The 22,942-nt window shown below is 18.7% G+C and overlaps 4 protein-coding genes across 4 annotated transcripts; 3 read left to right on the top strand and 1 right to left on the bottom strand.

The window, feature by feature from the left end:
- Positions 1-1,833: 1,833 nt before the first annotated feature.
- PmUG01_14012900 (STP1 protein) lies at positions 1,834-4,433 on the bottom strand (the record flags this gene model as incomplete). The annotated part of the gene is made up of 4 exons (XM_029007676.1): positions 1,834-2,985; positions 3,074-3,159; positions 3,238-4,285; positions 4,410-4,433. 4 exons carry the CDS (start codon positions 4,431-4,433, stop codon positions 1,834-1,836), a joined length of 2,310 nt encoding a protein of 769 aa, XP_028864042.1.
- A 6,332-nt stretch (positions 4,434-10,765) lies between these two features.
- Positions 10,766-11,656, top strand: PmUG01_14012800 (fam-m protein; the record flags this gene model as incomplete). Its single annotated transcript, XM_029007675.1, has 2 exons — positions 10,766-10,852; positions 10,988-11,656. 2 exons carry the CDS (start codon positions 10,766-10,768, stop codon positions 11,654-11,656), a joined length of 756 nt encoding a protein of 251 aa, XP_028864041.1.
- Positions 11,657-17,653: 5,997 nt separating this feature from the next.
- Positions 17,654-18,673, top strand: PmUG01_14012700 (fam-l protein; the record flags this gene model as incomplete). The annotated part of the gene is made up of 2 exons (XM_029007674.1): positions 17,654-17,740; positions 17,870-18,673. 2 exons carry the CDS (start codon positions 17,654-17,656, stop codon positions 18,671-18,673), a joined length of 891 nt encoding a protein of 296 aa, XP_028864040.1.
- Positions 18,674-21,387: 2,714 nt separating this feature from the next.
- PmUG01_14012600 (fam-m protein) lies at positions 21,388-22,287 on the top strand (the record flags this gene model as incomplete). The annotated part of the gene is made up of 2 exons (XM_029007673.1): positions 21,388-21,474; positions 21,610-22,287. 2 exons carry the CDS (start codon positions 21,388-21,390, stop codon positions 22,285-22,287), a joined length of 765 nt encoding a protein of 254 aa, XP_028864039.1.
- Positions 22,288-22,942: the final 655 nt, after the last annotated feature.

Below are 22,942 nucleotides of genomic sequence, written 5' to 3'. Positions count from 1 at the left end.
TATTGATATACTATAATATATATGTTTTATGTAATATGAGGATATTATATTACAAATAAGTATTTATATTTAAGTTAGGATTGTGTTATTTGATCGTCATGCTTATAATTCATTCAGAAACATATTTTTTTTATTAATATTATTACTGCATTAATTATAATGTTTAAAAAATAAGCAGAATGCTGTTATTATAGCATTTACTCAATACAAACTAGTAAATAAAAATTTATAATTTACTTATTTTTTATGGAATATGATAAAAGTAAAAAATTATTATGTATCAAAATGGATTAAACATTTTAACAAATAGATCTACTATTGGATTATGTTATAAATAAATAAATATATATGTAATTCATAAAATAATAAAAAAAAATATAAGAAGAAAAAATATTATTAACTAAATATTAAAAAGAAAAATATTATTTTATAATTTCAAAAATCAAAAGAGAAAAACATTGAATGTTAGAATATATATATTCTTTTCAAAACTCAAAAAGGTAGTGTCCAAATTTTTTTATTAATATAATAAAAATAGGTATTTAATTGAAAGGAAAAAAATAAAAATATATGATATTTTTTGAAATTCCTATGAAATAATATTATTCTGTTTCATTTGTACTTCATTTTAAAAAAGTGTTGAAACTTATCAATTTAGTACGGTTTAACTTATATACTTTTTTATAATTATATTTTATATCTTTGATATTATAAAAATATTTATAAATTATAATTTATAAAAAAAAAAGAACAATAAAACCATAAGAATCATTTTTAATTATTGGTTTATATCTTTTTTTAAAAGTGAATAATAAGGTTAATATAAAAAATTATGTATCCTGAATAATTTCATTACTATAACATTTTTGTCATTTTAATAGTTTCATTGATATTTAAAATTTATTTTAATAACACTTATATAAACAAAAAAATAAATACTTTAATATTAACCATACATAAATATGTATGAACATTTTTTATTAAAGTCACAATATTGTTGAGAAAAAAAATTAAATTCTTTATTAAGAGAATGAATTTTTATATATGATTTTTTCATTTTGCGTATATATAAATAACTCAAGAAAAAAGTTATTATATATATAACAGTTAAAGTATTATAAATTTATAATAAATAAGAACTATTTATATGTAAACATTTATTAGGGCATAGAGATTAACAGTTTTTTATAGAATATATAGTTTACTTTTTTATAAGATAAATTGTATGTGGAATATAATTACCTTTTCATATATTTTAGCATCTTTTTTTTTTAATGAACAAATTTACTATATCAGTTATAGCATTAATTGCCAAATAACGCGAATACTTGTAGATTACATAATAATTATCTTTTAAAAAGTGAAAAATATAGTACAGTAATTTTTAATGGAATAAAATATAATTATATAAATTTATGTGATAATATTATATTAATTCAAAAATAGTATTAAAATTTATTTATTTTGCTCTTTTTTATTATTCAAAATGTTAATATTTTCTATGTTTAATATTTTGGAAAATGTTAATATTTTTTTTTTTTTTTTGATATATATAATATCATCTTACAAATTTTATTGAATAGAGTATTAATATAATATTCTAATGGATATTTTTTTAGAAAGAAAAAATTGCATATGTAATAGTAATATATTTTATATATCGAAGTTTCAAACTTCATATTTCATTCTTGCCTTTTTATTCTTTATTACTTGTTACTTTATATTCCTCTTCTTTATTTCTTACATGCATTAAAAAATTCAAATAAACTTTTTTTTTAGCAGCACCTTATCTTAAATATAATCTAACTATATTTTGGTTGTATTACTATGAATTTATGAAATGTGTTTTTCTGCTATATCAATGGATTTTTCGACTGTCCCATTATTAACTATAGAACTTGCATATAAGTCATCTTCTCCTATACAGCCTTCTATCTCATTTCTGAAACTGTCCTTCCCTATATGAGTATGGAATTCGTTATTTCTTCTATTTTCTATATCACTGTTGATATATTCAATTGTATTTTCTGTAATTTCTTGTTTGTTACCTGAATATTTTTTTGTCTTCCATTCATTTATGGATATATCCAAAAATGATTCCCTATTATCAAAATTCACCTCTTTTTTATATTCTTCTAACATGGACATAAGTACTAGAATACAGAGCATTGTTAATAATTTTTTTTTTATATATTTACATAATTCTTCATAATTTTCTTTGTGCTGCAATTCTTCTATATTTATTAGTGTTACATAATTTTTTGTATCTTCCTTTACGCATTCATCTGACATAATGTTTAAATCCATATCCAATTCCTTAATCCATTCCTGTTCCAAATATTGTTCTATAATAATACCCTTTTTCGATATCCAGTGTTTCCATAGATCTTTTTCTATTTCTAAAAATGGAAAGTTGTGATTTTCATTAGATGATTTCTTTTTTAATTCATCTCTTTCTTGTATGTAAGCTATTTTTTTTTTCCATTCATTTTTCAAATTATTATACCAGTCTTCTTTTTTCAATTTTGCAAAAAGATATCTATGTCGTTCTACCCATTTATTCCATAGAATATTTTGTTTTTCAATATCATTGCTACTTTTAATATTTTCTGTTATTAGATCATTATATGTTAAATTAGGATAGGTTCTATAATCCTTTTTTGTGAACTCATCTAGACAAATTTTTAAGAATGCTTCTTTGCTGCTTTCCCAATCTTCATTTCTGCATTCTTCAAGTACTTCCATATGTATTTCTATTATGGTTTTGGATCTGTCTTTTTGTCGCTTTGATGAATTTACATTTTTTGTAAGTTCATTTATTTTAATTTTTTTTATGATTTCTTCATCATCATATATAGGGTTTTCTAAATGATCATCTGTAAAATGTTTACTCTTATTGTTAGAAAATGAAGGTACTAGTAATCTCAGAAATTTCACATGTCTTCTTATTTTATTTTTTTTTTTGAACAATCCTATTAAAGCGTACTATAACATAAAAAATAGATATTTATAAAATAAATTATAAAAGTAAACAAATCATTACCATATTTCTAATTGTTAAGTTCTATTTTACTTTAGTAAAAAGGGAAAATACAATAACACATAGGAAGCTTATTAGAATAGGAGATATATATGAATTAATTGTGTGGTCTTCTGAATCTGTAATTATATTTTAAATGTATATGTTATATATTGAATTTATTTAAAAAATAGAAGAATAAGTAGAATTAATGGTACATAGAGTTTTAGTTGGCTCATTATAATTTGAAAAACCTGAGGTAGAAACTGATACTTCAGGAGACAACTGAGGAGATTCAGAGAAATGCGGTGATAGTAACCCTTGAGGATCTGGATGTCGTGGTGTATTAAGATCTGGTGACAATGCACCCTTATATTGATTTTGCAGTGGCGTTTCTAAAAATACGTTTTGTTCAGTTAGAATATTTTGAATTTCTTTAGTGTTACTTTGGGTACGTGAAGATTCCTTTGACGGAAAATTTTGAGGTACAGATTCTGATGCTTGATTAACAACTTGATCAATTTTAGTACTGCGATCAGTTTGAGTTAGTTCTTGGAGTGGATGTTTAGGATCTTCTTCCTCTGTTACATTATTACTAGATAAATTAAAAGCTGTTTTTCGACTAACTTCTTGTAACATTTTTTCTTTTTCGTTAGATGACGGTGACAATGAGGCTAAATGATTAAATTTGCATTTAGAAAATGTTTTATATATATTAGGTTCCAGTATGTTGCATTGACTAGTTGGAAAATGAGATGGTTGATTTTTGCAATTTCGTATGATAAGATTTTCCTTCTCATTAAAATACAACTTTCTACTATTAATCCATGCATTATATTCTTTAATTTTATGTGCACATTCTTCATCACATTTATCTTCATCAATATCTCCATTGTTAAAGCAAGTTATTGCTTTTGTTCTTGTTTTTTTTTCTTCGCAGAAATCTTCAGCTTCATATTTTAAATTTAAAAGTGCTAAATCTTTATCTTCTATAATTACAGGGCATCCTCCATGTTTATCTAGCCTTGAATAGTAAGTGTTTGCCCAACTATATAAGATTTTTTCCCACATTATTTTATCTTCATATGATGGTTGATTCTTATGTTGAATTAGATAATTAGCTAAAACTTTGCATCCTTCTCTAAATGTTTTTTTTTCTGTCTCTCTTTTTAAGGAATTAGTTTTATCATTTAAATATTTTCTTATTTTCATAAAATTGCTGTTTGCAAGGAGTCTGAAATAAGAAGTGCCACCAACAGTTAAATGCTAAATTCAAGAGAATTATTAAGCATTATTTAAGTATTAATTTTATATTAGTTGTATAATCACATTTTTTAAAAAAAATAAATTATTTATGCATAAATATAATCATATGTAAAATAAGAAATACTACCGAGGTTATACAATTTTCCATTATGATTCTATATTAGTACTCTACTTCGACGTAAAAAACAATTTGAAAGAGAACAGCGAATTTATATCATATATCAATAGCAAAATTTTAAGTTAATATTTCTTATTAAAACAAAATTATAAAATTATGAACTACATTAAATGGTTGGTGTAAAATATAAAATAATTGAATAAATTACTATCTATATTATATACTTCTTAAAATTTTTTAACTTAAATAAATACATCACAACTGTGGACGTATCCTAATCATATAATGATAATAAATAGTGCTTAATTATATATTTGTGTATAAAATTTCTATACTATTTATAAAGATAAAGACAAATAGCTAACAGTATAACGTTATATATATGTTATACCAGAAAGTAATATTAAAGTTAATTAGTAAATATATCATTAATTTATGTATGGCATTTTTTCCTTTTTTTTTGTTAAAAAAGACATATACATGTAATTACGAATGCCAATATTAATGAAAATATTTCTCTTTATTCTTCTTCTTTTCCTGTAATAAATCATCTATAAAACAAATTATTATTAAGTATAATATATTTCCTTTATATTTTGCAACTTTTCTTAATAATTGTTTTTATTTTATACCAATATAGGTATTTGACTATGTTGCAATAGTTTTTTATAGTTAGTACGTTATACTATAGAGAAGAAACAACAATATATAAAGTATAATAAATTTTTCTATACTTATGCAATGTACTTAGTTTTAAATATATCTATGGGACCTAAAGATATATATATATATATGTATTTTCTAAAAGTTAATTATTTATGGTATAAATTAGGAAATAGTGTAATTTTGAAATAATTTAAATTATTACATGTATATATATATATATATATATATTTTATAGTACATGTCTATTATAACTTTTTTATGTAAATGATTTAATTTGGATGATATTTTAGTTAATAAAATGTATTATAGGTATATTAACAAGTACTTATACGCTTGCAGACTAATTCAAAAACTAAAAGAATACGAGAATACACTTACAGAATAATTAATTATAATTTTGTAATAAAATATATCATTATTATATTTCGAAATATATTGAAGTATGTACTACATTAAATTATACAAGGACTACTGAAGCTTCATAACAATATTTCTGCAATTATTTAGGGATATATAATAGTAAACAGATTAAAAATATTTTATTTATTTTTTTTTTTTATTCTGAATTTAGTAACTATATGAATATGTCATTTCAACAATATTAATAAATATCATTTTACCATACAAAATGAAAAAGTAAATGTATTATTTTAAATGCTTTATGATACATGAATAAATAAATAAAATTACAGAACATTTTAAAGGTATTACTAGAAGAATAGTCTTTCTATTATAATTTATGTATATTTTTAGCAATATTAATTGTTCATTTAAAATACGCATATATGAAATACGGATTTATTAGTAGATTAAAAAAATATATGTATATTAATAGTAAATTTTTGTAAATAATTGCTTCACACAAATAATTTTGTTATTAAATTCATTCTTAGTGAATTTATTGCATTAAGGAATAACTGTTTTCGTATAATTTTAATTTTTGAATTTAATTCAATATAATTTTTTTTTTTCGTGATCTATATAATTTCATTTCTTTTTAATCCATTATATTGTATGACATTGTTTTAAAATATATTATGATAAATAATAATATACCGTTATAATGCAAATAAAATTATTTTATCTTTTTTTAAAATATTATATATTTAAATTGTTAGTATTATAATGTGTTATATATATGGTAAGAATACAATATAAATAACATACAACAGTGGATTCGTATGTATTATCTTGAAACAAAAAATAATTTTCTTAAAGAACTAAAAAAGTATTGCAATAAAATCCCTTTAATTTCTTTAACATATTTATGTAATTATATATTTTCTCTTTTCTTTATTGTTTTTTTTTTTTACATTTTCATAATTATATGAATATTTTTTTTTAAATGTTTAATGAATATATGAATAATTTTTTATTTTTCTTAGTAGCTGCTTTTCTCATTATTTTGTTTTAATATATGATCAAATTTATTGTATATTAATGAATTTCTTTATGATATTTAAAGCAATCAAAAATTAGTAAATAATCATATGAGTAATTCAATATTCCTTCAAATTAATATTATTATATAATTAATTTTTTTATTGTAAAAAATAATATTTATCCTTGAAATATATATATTGAACATGTGAAGTTTTAATACTAGAGGAACCAATAAAATTGAAATATATATATGTAAAAAGTACCACGGGATACAACATGATATATATGTATAACTAACTCTATTTAACTTATTTAATTTCTTTAAATTATAAATCATAATTTGTTTTTTTTTAATAAGTATAAAGTAACAATTTAGTATTCGTGATATATAGTATTATAAAAAGGAACTTATGTATTTAAATTTGTAGTTCATAGTGTTTCGTATTAGTCTTTGTAATTATCTACATATTCTAATGCTAAAAGAATACTTAAAGTAAAATATATATTTAAAAAAATAATAAATGCATGTATTTTCTAATAAATATCTTTTAATTTTACGGGTATTTTTTTAGTTATACATATAAATATATAGTTACATAATATTATATGGGGAATTTGTCTTGATATATTATTTGACAAAGAATGTAATGAAATATAATTATCAACATATTATTAAGTATAACATATTATAATATTGTTAATTTTTTATTAATATCATTTAATCTTATTGCATTATATATGATCGTTCAATCTATAATTGATTAATTATAAAAATCTGTGATTTTAACACTGATATATCAGAATTTGAGTTCCATGAATTATAACATTTTTCATTATTTTAACATAACAGTATAAATGTAATTATATATATCTAATTATACATTAAATTATAACTAATTCTTTTCACTACCAATTTTTAGTTAATTTAATGATAATTTCTTTTATAAATTACATCTCTTGTTAACGTTACAATTATTAAATTAATAATTTGCCTTGCACTTCCAATAATATATATCATAAGGATCTGGTACCTACAAGAATTCGTAGGTATCCTATATATGTGTGTAGAACAATGGGATGGATATTATCAAATTAAAATTAATGATTTTTTAAATACGTTCCGTGTCTAATTAAAAATTTATAAAATTTAATAAATTATTTGCTTTTTAATTGAACATTTTTTTTTTATCTTCTTAAAAGAGTTTACATAAGTCTTTATATACGTAATTTTTATATTTCTATTGAAATAATATTAACTTATGTACTATTAATCTTCTGTTATTATTAATAAAAAAAATTGTTTTAATCTTCTTTTTTTTTTTTGTTATACTTCAATTAATTCAACAATTTATTTTTTATGCACAAAGGTTATTATTATTGAACATTTATATATTATATTTATTTACAGTGCAATATTATATATAGGATGTATTGTCACATACAAATGTATGATCATTTTCGGAAGAATGACCTGTTAAATTATTATTTTGTTCATATAGATAATTCAGAAAATTTATATTTTATTTTTATTGAAGGTAAAATCATTTTTCAGATGAAGTAAAATAATATTAAAACAAATACATATTTGTAAGTATAACACAATTGCACCAATAGTTTCTTGTTGTAATAGATTAAGGGAATAGTATTAGAGAATTATCATTTTTATTTGGACTAATTTGTATTTTGAAAAAACGAAAAAATATAAAAAATAATACAATAAATGTAAATGAAATTATTAGATAAAATCGTACTAAATATTATTAGAATATGCTTCTTTTCATTTGTTTAACTGCTAGAGTGAATGCATTATAAATAATGGAAATCATTAAGATTTAGGAGCTTCATAGGGCTCATTAACAAATTGTGTGTGTAGTCAACTATTTTTATTAGTCGTATAATTTGTACAAGTTCGAAATTAATATTTGAAAAATTGTAATTTTATGCAAAATTTATTTTTTTTTTGTATAACACATATATATGTTATTATATTACGGGTTTTATTTTTCAGAATTCTCTAACAGTCTGTGTGTATTAATTGAATAATAACGACATTTCAGAAACAGTAAAACATACAATTTATATTAAAAATAAAAAAAATGACATTTTTTAAGGAGTTTTTCATATTTCTAAGGCAAAACTTATAGATATACATAAATAAATTATAGCTGTAACCATACAGACAATATATTAAATTCTATAGGAATTGAATATTAAAGTGAATATTTTATAATATGTAAATATTTTATCATATAGCTTGTATATATATGATTATAATATTTTTATATTTAATTTTATTTTTATATAACAAGTTTTTTTGATATGTATTAAATATATAAATACACAATATGAAAAATATGTAAATTTAATTATTATATATATGTATATGTATGATAACACAAATATGTTATAATATATAAATACAATAAAGAGAAATTTTAATATTATACAAGGAAATTAATATAATTTCTCATAATATTTAAATTATAAATAAAACATAAATAATTTAAATAAGTATAGATATATATTGTTTAAAAAGAAGAAAAAATATATTTATAAATAATTAGTGTTACTAAAAAAGAAAAAGCCCATTTATATCTAATTTAACATAATTTTATAATATACTGCACTTACGTTTTATAGTGATTTTATGGTTTATATTTATATTTTTGTATATATAAAAAATATTTTATTGTATATATTATATAGTAACATTATCTGTAATAAAAGAACGAAAACTGAAAAGTGTGAGAAAAGGAAGAAGTAATGAAATAAGTGTGTTCATAAATATGATATATATACATATATATACAATAAAATAATAAAAATATAATAATGTTAATTTTTGTAGTTTTAAAATAGGCCTATAAATTTATCTATTTTTACTCTTTTTTAATTTTTTATATACACGCTTAGAATATAGTACTTCTTCAGAACAGTAGTATAAAGTTATATTTCAGATGTTTACAATGGTTTTTGGTGCTCATCATATTATTACAATTAATGTTCTCTTTTCAATAACGCATAAGGTTTAGAAAAATTTTAGCACAATATATTATTGTTGTTAAAAGTTCGTTTAATAGAATATTATTTATTTATATATTTATGTAGATTTATTATAGAGTAGCAGTAAAATATAATCCTCACACCTAGCACCTTTATAAAAATAAATAAAAAAGAATAATTTCTTTTTAAAATTTTTAATAGAAAAAGTAATGTATCACACATATTAGTAGATTATATTGTTATTTTTTTTCATTGGTTATATGCATGTTATATCCTGTGTATTATTAATAAATTCGTTACCATTTAATATATTTTTATATAATGAAAAAGTATGAAATATTTTTATAACATTATTTTCCATTCCCTTTCTCTCTAATTTTTTTTTTTTTTTACTTCAATAATATTTCTTTTAATTACATATAATTAATTAAAAATATATAAAATAACTAAATACCTGAATATAATTTTTTTTTTTTTAAATAACGGTATAAATTAAACTTAAATTAATATCATATTTTTGAAATAATATGATAGAAAAATAAAAAAAATAAATATATAAGTGATTTTAAAATATATATTTATTCGTACAAAAGATGGTAACCTATAAAAAAGATTTTTTAATTGTGTTATTGATTACAAAAGTGGGAATGTATCCAAAGTGTAACTAACAATTTTTTTATAATTTACATAACACAGAATGTTGTTTTTTTTGATTATTATTACTTTTATTATATCGTTACGATAATTAGTATTTTACTAAAAATGATTATTTATCAAGAATATAATGTTTATAAAATAAAAATTATTAACATGAAAAAATAATTAAAATTAAAAATTGTTTTATCCTTTATAGTAATACATTATTACAAATATACTGTATACATTCTATATTATATCGAAACTTAAATATTTTCAAATAATAGGAAGGAAATGAAATTTTTTTCTCTTCATTTATCATGAAAATGATTCACAAAAATATTATTTAATTAGTACACTAAATGAAATAATAAAATAATGTATTAGAATAATTACTAATAAATTTAAATCATTTTATTTGAATGAAAGTGTATTTTTTATGAATATGGTTAAGGTAAACATTTTATAATACCTTTTTAAATGTATATATTTTTTTTTATATATGTTGTAAAATTCATTACAGTTATATACATTTCATAGAATAATTACGAAAAAATAAAAAATTTTTTTTTTTTTTTTTTTAAATATACTAACATACACCATTATTAATATATTATATTATTATTAATTTTTTTTTTTTTACAAATATATTAATAATATCAAAGATGTATATCATGGAACAAAATATCAAAACTCTGTTTTTAATTAAAATTTCTATGCTTATTCTTTTTACTCGGTTATGGCATTTTATAAATGACATGGTATGATAATATTATATAAGGAAATTGTTGGGTATATATTTTGTTAGTGTTTTTTTTTTTTTTATAAATACTACTTTTTATAATGGAATTATTTATTCTATTAAATAAAAAATATTTACATTTTTCTTTTTTTAGAATGGGTTTATCAAGTCTTCGGATGAGAGTTACACTCTTGGTAGAGTTTTAAAAAAAAGAACCTATAGATTACTAGCTGAATATAAAGAGAATAAGGGCTCAAATATTGTAGTATTAAAAGATATGCCAAATTATAAAGAGTGTAAAAATAAAGATAAATCTAATAATAAAAAAGGGGGAATACTGAAAAATGGAAAACCCAATAAATCATTAAGTAAGAAGAGATTTTATATAAAACTTACGGATTATAATGATGGAATGTCTGATAGAAAATATTTCAATTTTGAAAAAAAATGGATTAGAAAAAAAGATTATGAGATCTTCCAAGAACAGAATAAAAGAATTAGTGATAAAAATTTTAAAAAAATAAAATTTAGAAGTTACGGATTTGCAGTTGCTGTTTTTTTTCTTTTTTTTTTGTTTGGAATAGGATTCCCTATATTACAAGGATTGGGTTATTTGAGAACTCTAAAGATTCATTTTCTAGGAATGATTGGTTTAATTACAGGACTTGATCCTACTGCAGTACAAGACTATATTTGTTCAATATTTTTTGGAGTACTTATTATTATTTTAGCTATCGTAATTATAACAACTATACCTAAGATCTTAATAAATAATGAAGAATATAAAAAATTTAAGTTAATGAATGTACAAAAAGAACAATGAGTAGAATGAATTTTTCTTTAAGGAAATTATTTATATGAAGTAATAATTATAATTTGTTTAGATATACATTTATTGTAAACATAGTTATAATTGAAATAATTTCATAGAAGCACAGGTGTATATCGTATAAGGTTATTACGAAAAATAAGAAATTATGTTCTTAATATATTTGTGAATACGAAAGTTTTAAATATATTCATTTTGTATTATAAATTGTTGTTTCAGAATAATTAAATATTATTGCTTAATATATATATTTGTTCATTAAAATAGATTCTTATGTGGAATATATGTATTGGAGTTAAAATTAATATATAATAAAAACTTAATGTATGTTAATTGATGTCCTGTTAGAATTTATATTTTAAATGAATAATACTCGTTTCGAATATTTTATATTTTTGTAATGTAAGATGATTATTTGTGTTTGTAATATGAGAAATATATGATTACCTTTTTATAAAAAATAAATGTACATTTTTGTGTTTATTGGAAAAAATTGAAAGTATTATGTTGCATTGTATATATTTTCTTCAAGAAAAAAAACATAGCATTTATTGTATAAAATAATTTTAATTAGAAATATATTATGAAATATATTTATTACTTAATACTTTTTAATAGATGTTTTTCTTTTTTTTTTATGATATAAATTGGATGTTATGAATATACAATAAAATAATATATTTTTGAAATGAGGATTATTTATTATTTTTTACTAACATGGGGATTCTAATTCTTTAAAATTAGATGGAAGGTTAAAATCATTTATTTTTTTATTATTATCATTCGTTGAAGCACTAGTGCAATTTTTCAAAATTTACTAAAATATATTACCATAAGGAAATATATATATATATATATATATATATATATATGTACAATATACGATTTTATAATTTTTAAAATTTTTAAAAATGATATATTAGTGAATTAATTTTAATCAAATACTAATACATAATATGATAAATTATTTTTTTTACTTTTTCCTTTTTTTTGCGCTGAATTATTAATATTCTATTTTATTTGTAACATTATTTTTATATAAAGTAATATCATGAAATTATGCGCAGATGTATTAGTAATTAATGAATATATTTAATCTTCATGGATGTATACAATGTAGATGATATCATGAAATTATTATTGTTATATCATTTTATTAATATCAACAAAAGTTTTTGATAATTTATTGATATTTCTAATATTTGACAGTAATGTACAATATTTACATTATTTTGAGTGACACAAAATGGAATTAGGTTTAATAATAAGAGAAAACGGAATTTTCTAATTCTCTTATTAATTATATCGATAGGGTGAATGTAAATTTACTAATATTTTATATATGCTTAATAAAAGAAATAATTTAAAAGAATATAGAAATAAAATAATAGTAAAAAAAAAAAAAACAGTAAACTCATTATTTAAATATATATATATATATGTCTTATTCATGTTGCTTTGTATATATGAGATAATATCTTATTTGCATATAAAACAAAAAAAAATTTCAAAATTTTTTTTGTGTTATGAACAAATTACATAAGAACAAGAATATGCAGTGTAAATAGAAATTTATAATCGTAGCATATTTGTTCTTTTAATTTCCAACATTGTTATCAAATATATTTATCTAAGTATTTTAAATAATTATTTTTGTTAAATGTAATAATATTATAATCATTTTATATTATATCATATTGAAATCTAGAGGATTTACAAAATTTTTTTATTAAAATATATAAAATTAAATTATAAGAATCATTCTTTTCCATTTAATATATTTTCAAAATAAAATGTTATTATTTACCATAATTTTTTCTAACCAGAAAGGCCATAATTAAAGTATAACAATACTCATATATATTGAATATTTTTGTACTGATAAAAGTATTTTATATATATATTTTAGTACTCATTAGACGTATAAATATTGTAACAATAGTATTTTTTGGAATTTTAAATAAATAAAATAAATCATATTAAATCATATTAAATAATAATAACATTAAGATTCAACAATGTTTTTATATGATATTAGTAGTATAAACATATCACATTAATATATTATAATATATTAAAAAAAAATTAAGTATTACTCTTTTATAAATGATTTTTATATCAATAATAATTTATTTTATTTTTACAACTTCATATATAAATTTATGTAATTTTTTATTGTAATATACATTCAATTATAACAATAATTGAATATCGAAAAAAATATACTTTTTTTTTCTAATAAAGGAAAATAGTATATATATATGAATCTTTCAATTATTACTTATTTATGGTATAATGAAAAATAAAATATTGATAAAATGGAAAAGCATATGATAATAAATCTGATATATAGCTATAATAATTAATTATTTTAAAATTATTTTATATGTTAACTATTAATGTCTTCCATGAATTTATATAAATTTTACTCTTTAATAGAATTAGTTTATTAATATTATGAACTTTATAAGTTTTTAATTCCTGTAATAATTTAAATGAAATAATTATTTTTTAAAATTATAATATTATAAACAAAATATATTTAATAAAGAAAATATTTTAACATCTCTATGAAAAAAAAAATATTTGAACACTATCCTTATTTTAAGCACACAAAAAGGGTGAATAATATATATATGATAATAAAAAGGTTCTACCTAATGCTTAAGTAAATTTATCAAATTATGAATATTAAAAATATATTCTTTTATTTGTAAAGTATATGTAATTAATATTTAGATAATAAAAACTGTGAAGATGGAATATTCAATTCAAGAACAAGTATATTATTACTAGAAAATTCGATCGAAACCAAAATTGTGGCTTTAAAAAATGTTACATAAAAAGAGATACAATCATTAAAGAAATTAGTACGTTAATTGAGAATCAGAGTATGATAGGAAAAGTTAATAGTCAAATAAATATAATTCAAGTGCTGAATCAAAAAGATTTAGTCAAGAAGTATCCTTTTGTCATATATAAATCTTTTTCAACAGTAGAATATTTTTTAAAAAACCACTCTATAAGGAATTTATTCCTTTATATATAATACAAAAAATGTACCTGTTCTACTTGGAAAAAAATTTTAATATATGTAGTTTGTGAAAGAATCTTTTTAACATTTTTTGCACCAGTAAAACTTTTGATAATAAGAATTTTATTACTTTTATTCTTAGAAATCTATGATAAATTTGCATGTTTTTCGTTATTCCTAGTTATATTAAGTATTTCTATGGTTATTCATGTATTGGTTAAACTCTTATTATCGGCATTTGAAGTTAAAGGAAATTTAGTTCAAAAATATGTGTAAAAATATTGCTATGAGGGAAAATGTTTATCTTGCAACTAAAAAAAGTATATAACATTTTGTATAATATAATGTTTACAACATATTTCCTTATTAGATCCATGTACATTTTATCTAGGTAAAGATATAATATATGCATATATATTTATAAATAAGGATAAAAGTATATGTACTAAATATTTATAAAAGTAGAATGTTTTTATATATCTTTTTCTATTGTGATGTATTATTTTGAATTTATTTATTAACCTGTCTTAACATTATATATATATATGGAATATTGTGTTTAATAAAACTAAGAAATTGATATTTCTGAGTATTCATAGCAATGTGAGTTTTTTATAGGAAGAAAATATGTGTATATATTTTAATCTAAATTTTTATAATAAAAATTATGTATTCATTAAATTTAATATATATAGTAACATTCAATATATCACTCGAGCTAGTGAGGTAGTTTATATATTTAACAATCATATATTTTCTTTTTTCTATTTTAAGAATTTAAGTATATTAAATATTTGTCAAAGAAACATATTGTATATTAGTTTTAATTTAGATGTTTCAATTTACTCTTCATTTAATAAAACTAAAAGTTTGTGTTCTATTTAATTAACATGTATTTCTTATTTAAATATACATGTAATAGATAATTTATGTAAAGGAACTTGAGAAATATATATTTTAAAACTTAATATAAGAATGTGTTTATTAAATTTTTATATATTTATCCTATTTATGATGTTGTCAAAATACACAAATATTATTTTGATTTTAAAGAAAAATTATTAATAGAACTTTATTTATTTTAAAATTTATAATGCTTTATAATTAATTGAATTATGATACTTTTTTCGTATTATTTTTGAATTTAATTAATTGTTAGAATTAAATCGCATAAAAATTATCTAAATTTCTATAATAAAAAAAATGTGGATAAAAAAGAAATATATTTTTTTTTTTGGAAATATATTAAGAGATTATATTTTTGTATCTCTGTTAATTTGGAGTTATATTATAACAATAAAAAAATGATTGTTTTGGTTAAGTCTTAAAAAATTAATGCATAATAAATGTTATTAATATATTTTCAATGAAATACATTTAACAATTAAATAATATATATTTAACTTTTAAAGTTAAATAAATATTTTTCCATAACAGGAGTATATATGAATAAAAATTATGAATTTGTGTTACTTTTCATTTTTTTTTTATAAATAAGCTTTTCAGAATAATAATATGACATTAAATACGTGCATAAGTGTATATAGATTTTATTAATATCTTTAAAATTTTTCGAATATTTTTTTCATCTTTATTTTAATTATATAATATTAAATAAAAGTTAATCAGCATATATGTATAAGTCAACTCATATAAATGTTATATTGCTTTTATAAAAAATATAATTTCTTATGTATTTTAATTTAAGCATTAACTATAATGCGTATCAGATTATTAATTATAAATTATACAATTTTTTAAGAGGTTTTATTTAAGTGCCTTACAAGTGTTTAGGTTTTATGTTTTTTAAAAATACTATTTTTTAATTTACATTTTAACCGTCCAATTAAGATTTATATTTGTTTTTTAATCATAAGGCATGCACTTTTTAAAATATATTTATTAAATTACCAAGAATACAAAGTATTTGATTTTTGTTGCATAAATATAGTTGCAAATAGACGAACAGATATTAATATTTGGAAGGATGCACATAAAAATTTGATCAAATTCTAATAAAAATTACAAAACAATTTTATTTTTTTTTTTTGTTCTTGTTTTTGCTATATTAATATTTCTTCTATATATATATATTTAAGAAAAACAAAATATATTATATAAATGAAGCTAAAAAATAACATAAAGAATTATCATATAAAATGAAGTTAATAATTAGAATTTTAAAAAATTGCAGTACTCGAATAAAAAATAATCCTCTCTTTACATTTGAAATGTAAAATGTTCATATGTTATGTAGGACGTTGTTAATTTTTTTAAATATGTTATAGTATATAAAAGAATGTATGTGTTTAAAGAGTAACTAAAGTATGTATCAAACATTGAATGAAACCTTTTTACAAATTATTACTCTTTTAATTTATTCTTACTATTATAATATTGTTCGAACAATTATTATTTTATATCAAATATATCCAATTTTTGGAATATATGATGTTTATGAAATTATAATAATACATATAGTAAAATAGTGAATTTGGTAACATTAGTAATTAATGTATCAATAATTATAACAATAGATTATATCTATATTCTCTATATTCTATACTTCAGATAAATTCAATATTTACAAATAGCAAAAAAAAAAAAATATATTTTTTTTTTTGAAGAAAATTAATGATACCATTTGTTAATTTACTATACTAGGTAACAAAATTATATATTCTAAATACGTATGAATTAAAATAAATTATAATTATTTTAATTAAATTAGATTTTAGAGAATAAAATTAAAATATAAATTTTAAAATAATTTATAACATTTATTTTTTTCTTTCTGTTCTATAAAATGTATTATTGATATTTTTGTTACATAATTTTTTTATGAGAACAGAATAATAAAAAATTAAAAAAATAGATGTAGTGTCACTATTATATGTATATTACATGAATATAATTTTTTTTTAATTGAACATACTACAACATATAAATTTTATATAATGGAAAAAAAAATTATGTTACTCTTATTTATTAATATTGCTACTTTTATACCTTTAACATGGATATGCCATTTTAGTAATGAAACTGTATGATAATATTATTTAATGATATTTGCAAATATTTCTTTTTCTTGTGCTTTATATTTATTAATACATTTTTTTTAGAATAATATTATTGATTGTTTTTAATTATAAATATTTACTTTATTGTTTTAGAGGACATTTTATGGATCTTTGGGTGAAAACTATATAAATGACAAAAAATTAAATACAAAGAATTATCGATTATTAGCAAAATGTAAGCATAATAAGGATTTGTGTACTATGGGGTTAAAAGTAGGGATACTAAATAATGATATGACAGAAAGAAAAGATATATCTAATAATGAAAACATATTTGCACAATTAAATAGACAATCAAATAGAAGTTTATCAAGGAATATAGAAAGGCCCAAAAAAGATAAGAAAAATATTTCTTGTATATTTGAAAAAGAACAATATTCTCGTTTCGAAAAAAAGATATTCAAAGAACTTGATTATGCAAACTTTCTTAAAAACAACAGGGGGATTAGTAATAAGATTTACCAAAAAATAATATGTAAAAAGTACGGATTTCGATTAGGTTTACCTATATTTTTTGTTTTGTTGTTATCCATATTACTTTTACTAGATTTATTCGTGGGTTATGGACTTATAAATGGTTTGTTTAAGGTTTTGAATATTATCTCTGTATCTTTGGGGTACCGAACTGAAGGAAATGCGAAAGCACTACAAGTAATGTTGAAACCTCTGCATAACAGGTTGATAAATTCCCCTTTTAGTTCATTCTTCAAATCAATTGATCAAGTAAAAGAAAATGTTGGTACCTCAATAGATGATCATTATTATATAACCGGTTTCTTTGGTTTTCTGCTATATTTTATACCCCTTTTTATAATAGGTGTCACATGTATATTAAGGGTTTTTTACTACCATAAAAAAGTTAAAAAATATGAAAAAATTAAGTTCAAAAAAAGGTAAAATGAACAATAAGAAATACGAACCTTTCTATAAGGAGGTGATTAATGTGAAGTAATAACTTTTCTATCTTTAGTTATATATCTATTAAACATTCTCATAATTGATTACTTTTATTGAAGTGCACCTACATGAACAAGGAATTTTTGATATACAACAATAGAAAAATATATTCTTAGATTTTTTTGAATTTGAACGTATTATTTTTCTTCAAAATATATTTTAAATTATTATTTCATTTCATTATATATTATGACTTCAAATATATATTTGTGTATTTATATATACCTTCATAGAAAATATATATGTGCGTCTTAAAATGAATTTATTATAGTACAATTTTTATTGTTTCACTTAAGCCGTATGTTATTTTATATTTGAACTATATGAAAAAGTATTTTTTAATATTTCGCTTTTTCTAATTTAAAATTATTTATGTTGATATAATTCAAAAAATATGCTTTACTACTTTAAAATAAAAAATTAACAGGACTTACTTTGTAAGTAATTATATGAAGTTCATGAACTTCGTTGCATTGAAATATATATATACATTTACTTAAAAATACATATTAATTACTTTATAAATTATGTTTTATGAGACATGCGTTATAAATAATACATATTATAATAGTTATTTTATTAATTGTTTAACTATTTGTTCCTAGTTTGAAAGGGAAAAAATAAATATATAAAAAAATAATAACTTTATTGTGTGAGTTATCAATTATTGCTTAAAACTTTAAATTTTAGTTTTTTTTTATTGAAGTGAACTGTTAAAACCATTTTTTATTCTATTATTGTTTATAATTTAGGAGTTAATTCAATTTTTTAAAAAAAATTAAATTTAATTTATATTGAAAATATATAAATAAATATACTGTATATATTTCATTATTTTTTACAACGTTAATGGACAACTTTCCTCAATTAAATGTAATTATATATCAATAAATAGTACATTGAAATAGTTTTCCTTTTATTATTATTTTTCCATAATTGTAGACATCTAAGAATGTACTATATATCTATAAAAATAAAAATTTCTACTAAGGGTAAAAAACATAAATGCATTCTTTTTTTCAGTAAAATAATCACACGTAGATAAATATTTATATATGAATTTTATTTTATATGCTTGTAATTAAATATATTAATTTGATAATTAATATAATTTCATAGATGTACATATGTTTACATAGTCCATATTAACCATTAGTAATTTTTTCATATTAATAATATAAATTTTATAAACAGAAAAAAAATGAAAAAAGAATTATTTTTTTATAATTGATTTATAAATGATAATATTTTTTTATTTTTTTAATAAATATTATTAAATCATATCAAAATTAAAGCCCTAATTTCGTGATAAAGTTTTGCCTAAATAATACTAATGAATAAAAATTATCGTGCAACATTTTCCAAAAGTAATTTACATGATTAAATTTTACTTTTTATATATGATTTTTTATAGGTTCATATGAAAATAATATTAAAATATTAATATATATTTTAATTATCCCATTTATATAAATTTTGAAAATTATTTTTTAGTTAATCAATTGATCATTGCATATATTTTTCTTTGTAAAAATATACATGGGACCTATTGAAAATTACGCTAATATGTATGGGAATATTGCATGGTGAAAATGAAAATATAGATAATAAAAATTCTAATAAGAGTACATATATATTTTTTTTTATTAATTAATATTACTAAAATTTATTAAAATACTTTAGTCCATTCAAATAATAAATTTATGAACAAAAAAGACAAATACTACAGTTTTGACAGTGTTTTATTTTATTTATTTTTTTCCTTCGTATTTAATGTATATTCTATGTAAGAAAAAATTAATTAAAAAAAATATATAAAAAATTAAGTAGTTGAATATAAAAATTTTTCTTTAATTAATAGAGGTATATATTAAACATAATTAAAAATAAAATTCAAAAATTATGGTAGAATATTAAAAAATCAATTTTTATTTGTATTAATAATATATATTTCTGCATATATGAGGTTGTAGTATATATATTTTATACTATAAAGGATTGTATGGGTTGAGGTATTATATAAAGCTTCTGTATTTATTATTATAAAACAAAATATTATTCTATCATTATATTATTACCATTAATATACTGTTAAAATAATATATGTTTTTTAAGAGCAATGATAAGTCCTTCTAAAATAAAATGTTTATACTCTTAGTATTATTATTATTATTATTATTATAGCATCCATAAAAATTGTACTTATATTATTCATATATAGAGCAATATATTATCTATATTCTCTACGCTATATATTCTATATAAACATAACATTTAGATATATTTTGGAATTATATATATCTTTGTTTTTTATTTTCATTTAGAAAAATTTAATAAAAAGTATTACTCAATTAGTGTACTACATTAAATAATAAAACTATAGTATTTGAATATTTATGAATAAAATTATAATATCTTATATTGACGAGAGTTAATATTTTATAAATAAAATTAAAATTAAAATTTTATAATATGTATTTAAAATTTTTTTACTGTATATGCTGTAGTAGGAGTTGTATAATATTTATTAATTTTTTACAAAACAATAACAAAAAAATATTTGTAAAATAAATATAGCATCCCTTGTTATTAGAAGTATATTATATTGTTATTAATTGTTTTCTTAATATATTAGAACATTAAATATATATATAATGGAACGAATAGCTAAGTCAATCTTATTTATTAAAATTTCTGCGTTTATCCTTTTAACTGGGATATGTCATTTTAAAAATGATGTGGTATGATATTATGATTTAAGGGTATTTACATTATTCATACTTTACTGGTTCTATTATTATTAATAATGTTTCATATAATTAATTATTTACCTATTAAATAACAAATACATACTTTATATATTTTTTTATTTTTAGAACACGTTTAATAAATCCATAAATAAAGGCTACACGCTTGGCAGAAAATTAGATATAAAAACTTTTAGATTACTGGCAAAATGTAAGCAGAATAAGGATTCAAATATTTTAGAGTTAAAACAAAATATACAAAACAATACAAAGTGCAAAAAAAAGGATATATCTATTAATGAAAAGGGGGACAAAGATAAAAACAATAAATATAATAAAAGTTCATTAAATAAGGCACAATACTATACCGAAGTTATAGATTATAATAATGGAATGTTTGATGGAAAACATTTCCATTTTGAAAAAAAATGGATTAGAAAAAAAGATTACGATCTTTTTATTCAGAAAAACAGGAGAATTATAGATATAAATTTAAAAAAAATCAAATTTAGAAACTACGGATTTGGAGTTGCTTTATTTTTTCTTTTTTTCATACTTGGAATTGGAATACCAATATTACCAGCAATAAATCCTTTGAATGAAGTATGGAAGTCACTTGACAGTAATACATCATGGAAAGAGTGGAAGGAAGCTATAGATGGTTTCGTAAACTACTTAGGAGACTATGCTTTTACAATATTATTCACAGTATTTATCGTTATATTATCTGTTATTCTTATAATAGCGATTTATAGGATCTTAAGAAATAATGAAAAATATACAAAAATGAAGTTAATAATGGAGTAAAATATATAATAAAATATGTATATATATATGTAAAGTTCTTTTTTATATGAAGTAATAAATGTAATATACTTAGAGATATACTTAATAAGAAAATATATAATTTCTAAAGCAAAGGAACTGCACATGTGTATAAGTATTCTCTTTTATAAAAAGCAATAAAAAAAGGCATTTTTTACTTTTTTGTGAGTTTAAATGTTTTAATGCTTTAGAATTTTCGTTTTAAACTATTATTTAAGCTTAATTTTTTTGGCATAATATATATATTTGTATATTTAAATGTTTTTATGAATTTATGTGTTTTTGCTTTAGAGTAAATATATAATAGAAAAATAGCAGTAGTTTTAAAGAATTGTGATAATTTAAATTTCTACTAATGTTTTTTTTTTTATATATTAAATTCTCTTTCATTCTAAAATTATTATTTTTACATGTTATTAAGAAAATGTATTATTTTTAACTTAACCATAAGGATGTCTTTTTTTGTATTTATGAAAAAAAATAAACATATTTCTATATATCAATATGTATATATATATTATTTTTAGTTAGGAATGTATTTAATATTTGTTCTATATGATAATCTTTATAAGAAGCATATTATAAAATATATTAATTATAAAAATAATTTTATCAGAATTTTAGTCAATTTTTTATG

This window comes from Plasmodium malariae (genome assembly GCF_900090045.1).
Source record: "Plasmodium malariae genome assembly, chromosome: 14".
NCBI lineage: Eukaryota > Apicomplexa > Aconoidasida > Haemosporida > Plasmodiidae > Plasmodium > Plasmodium malariae.
Note: the sequence above shows the minus strand (reverse complement) of the source record. Positions and strands in the feature narration are given on the sequence as shown.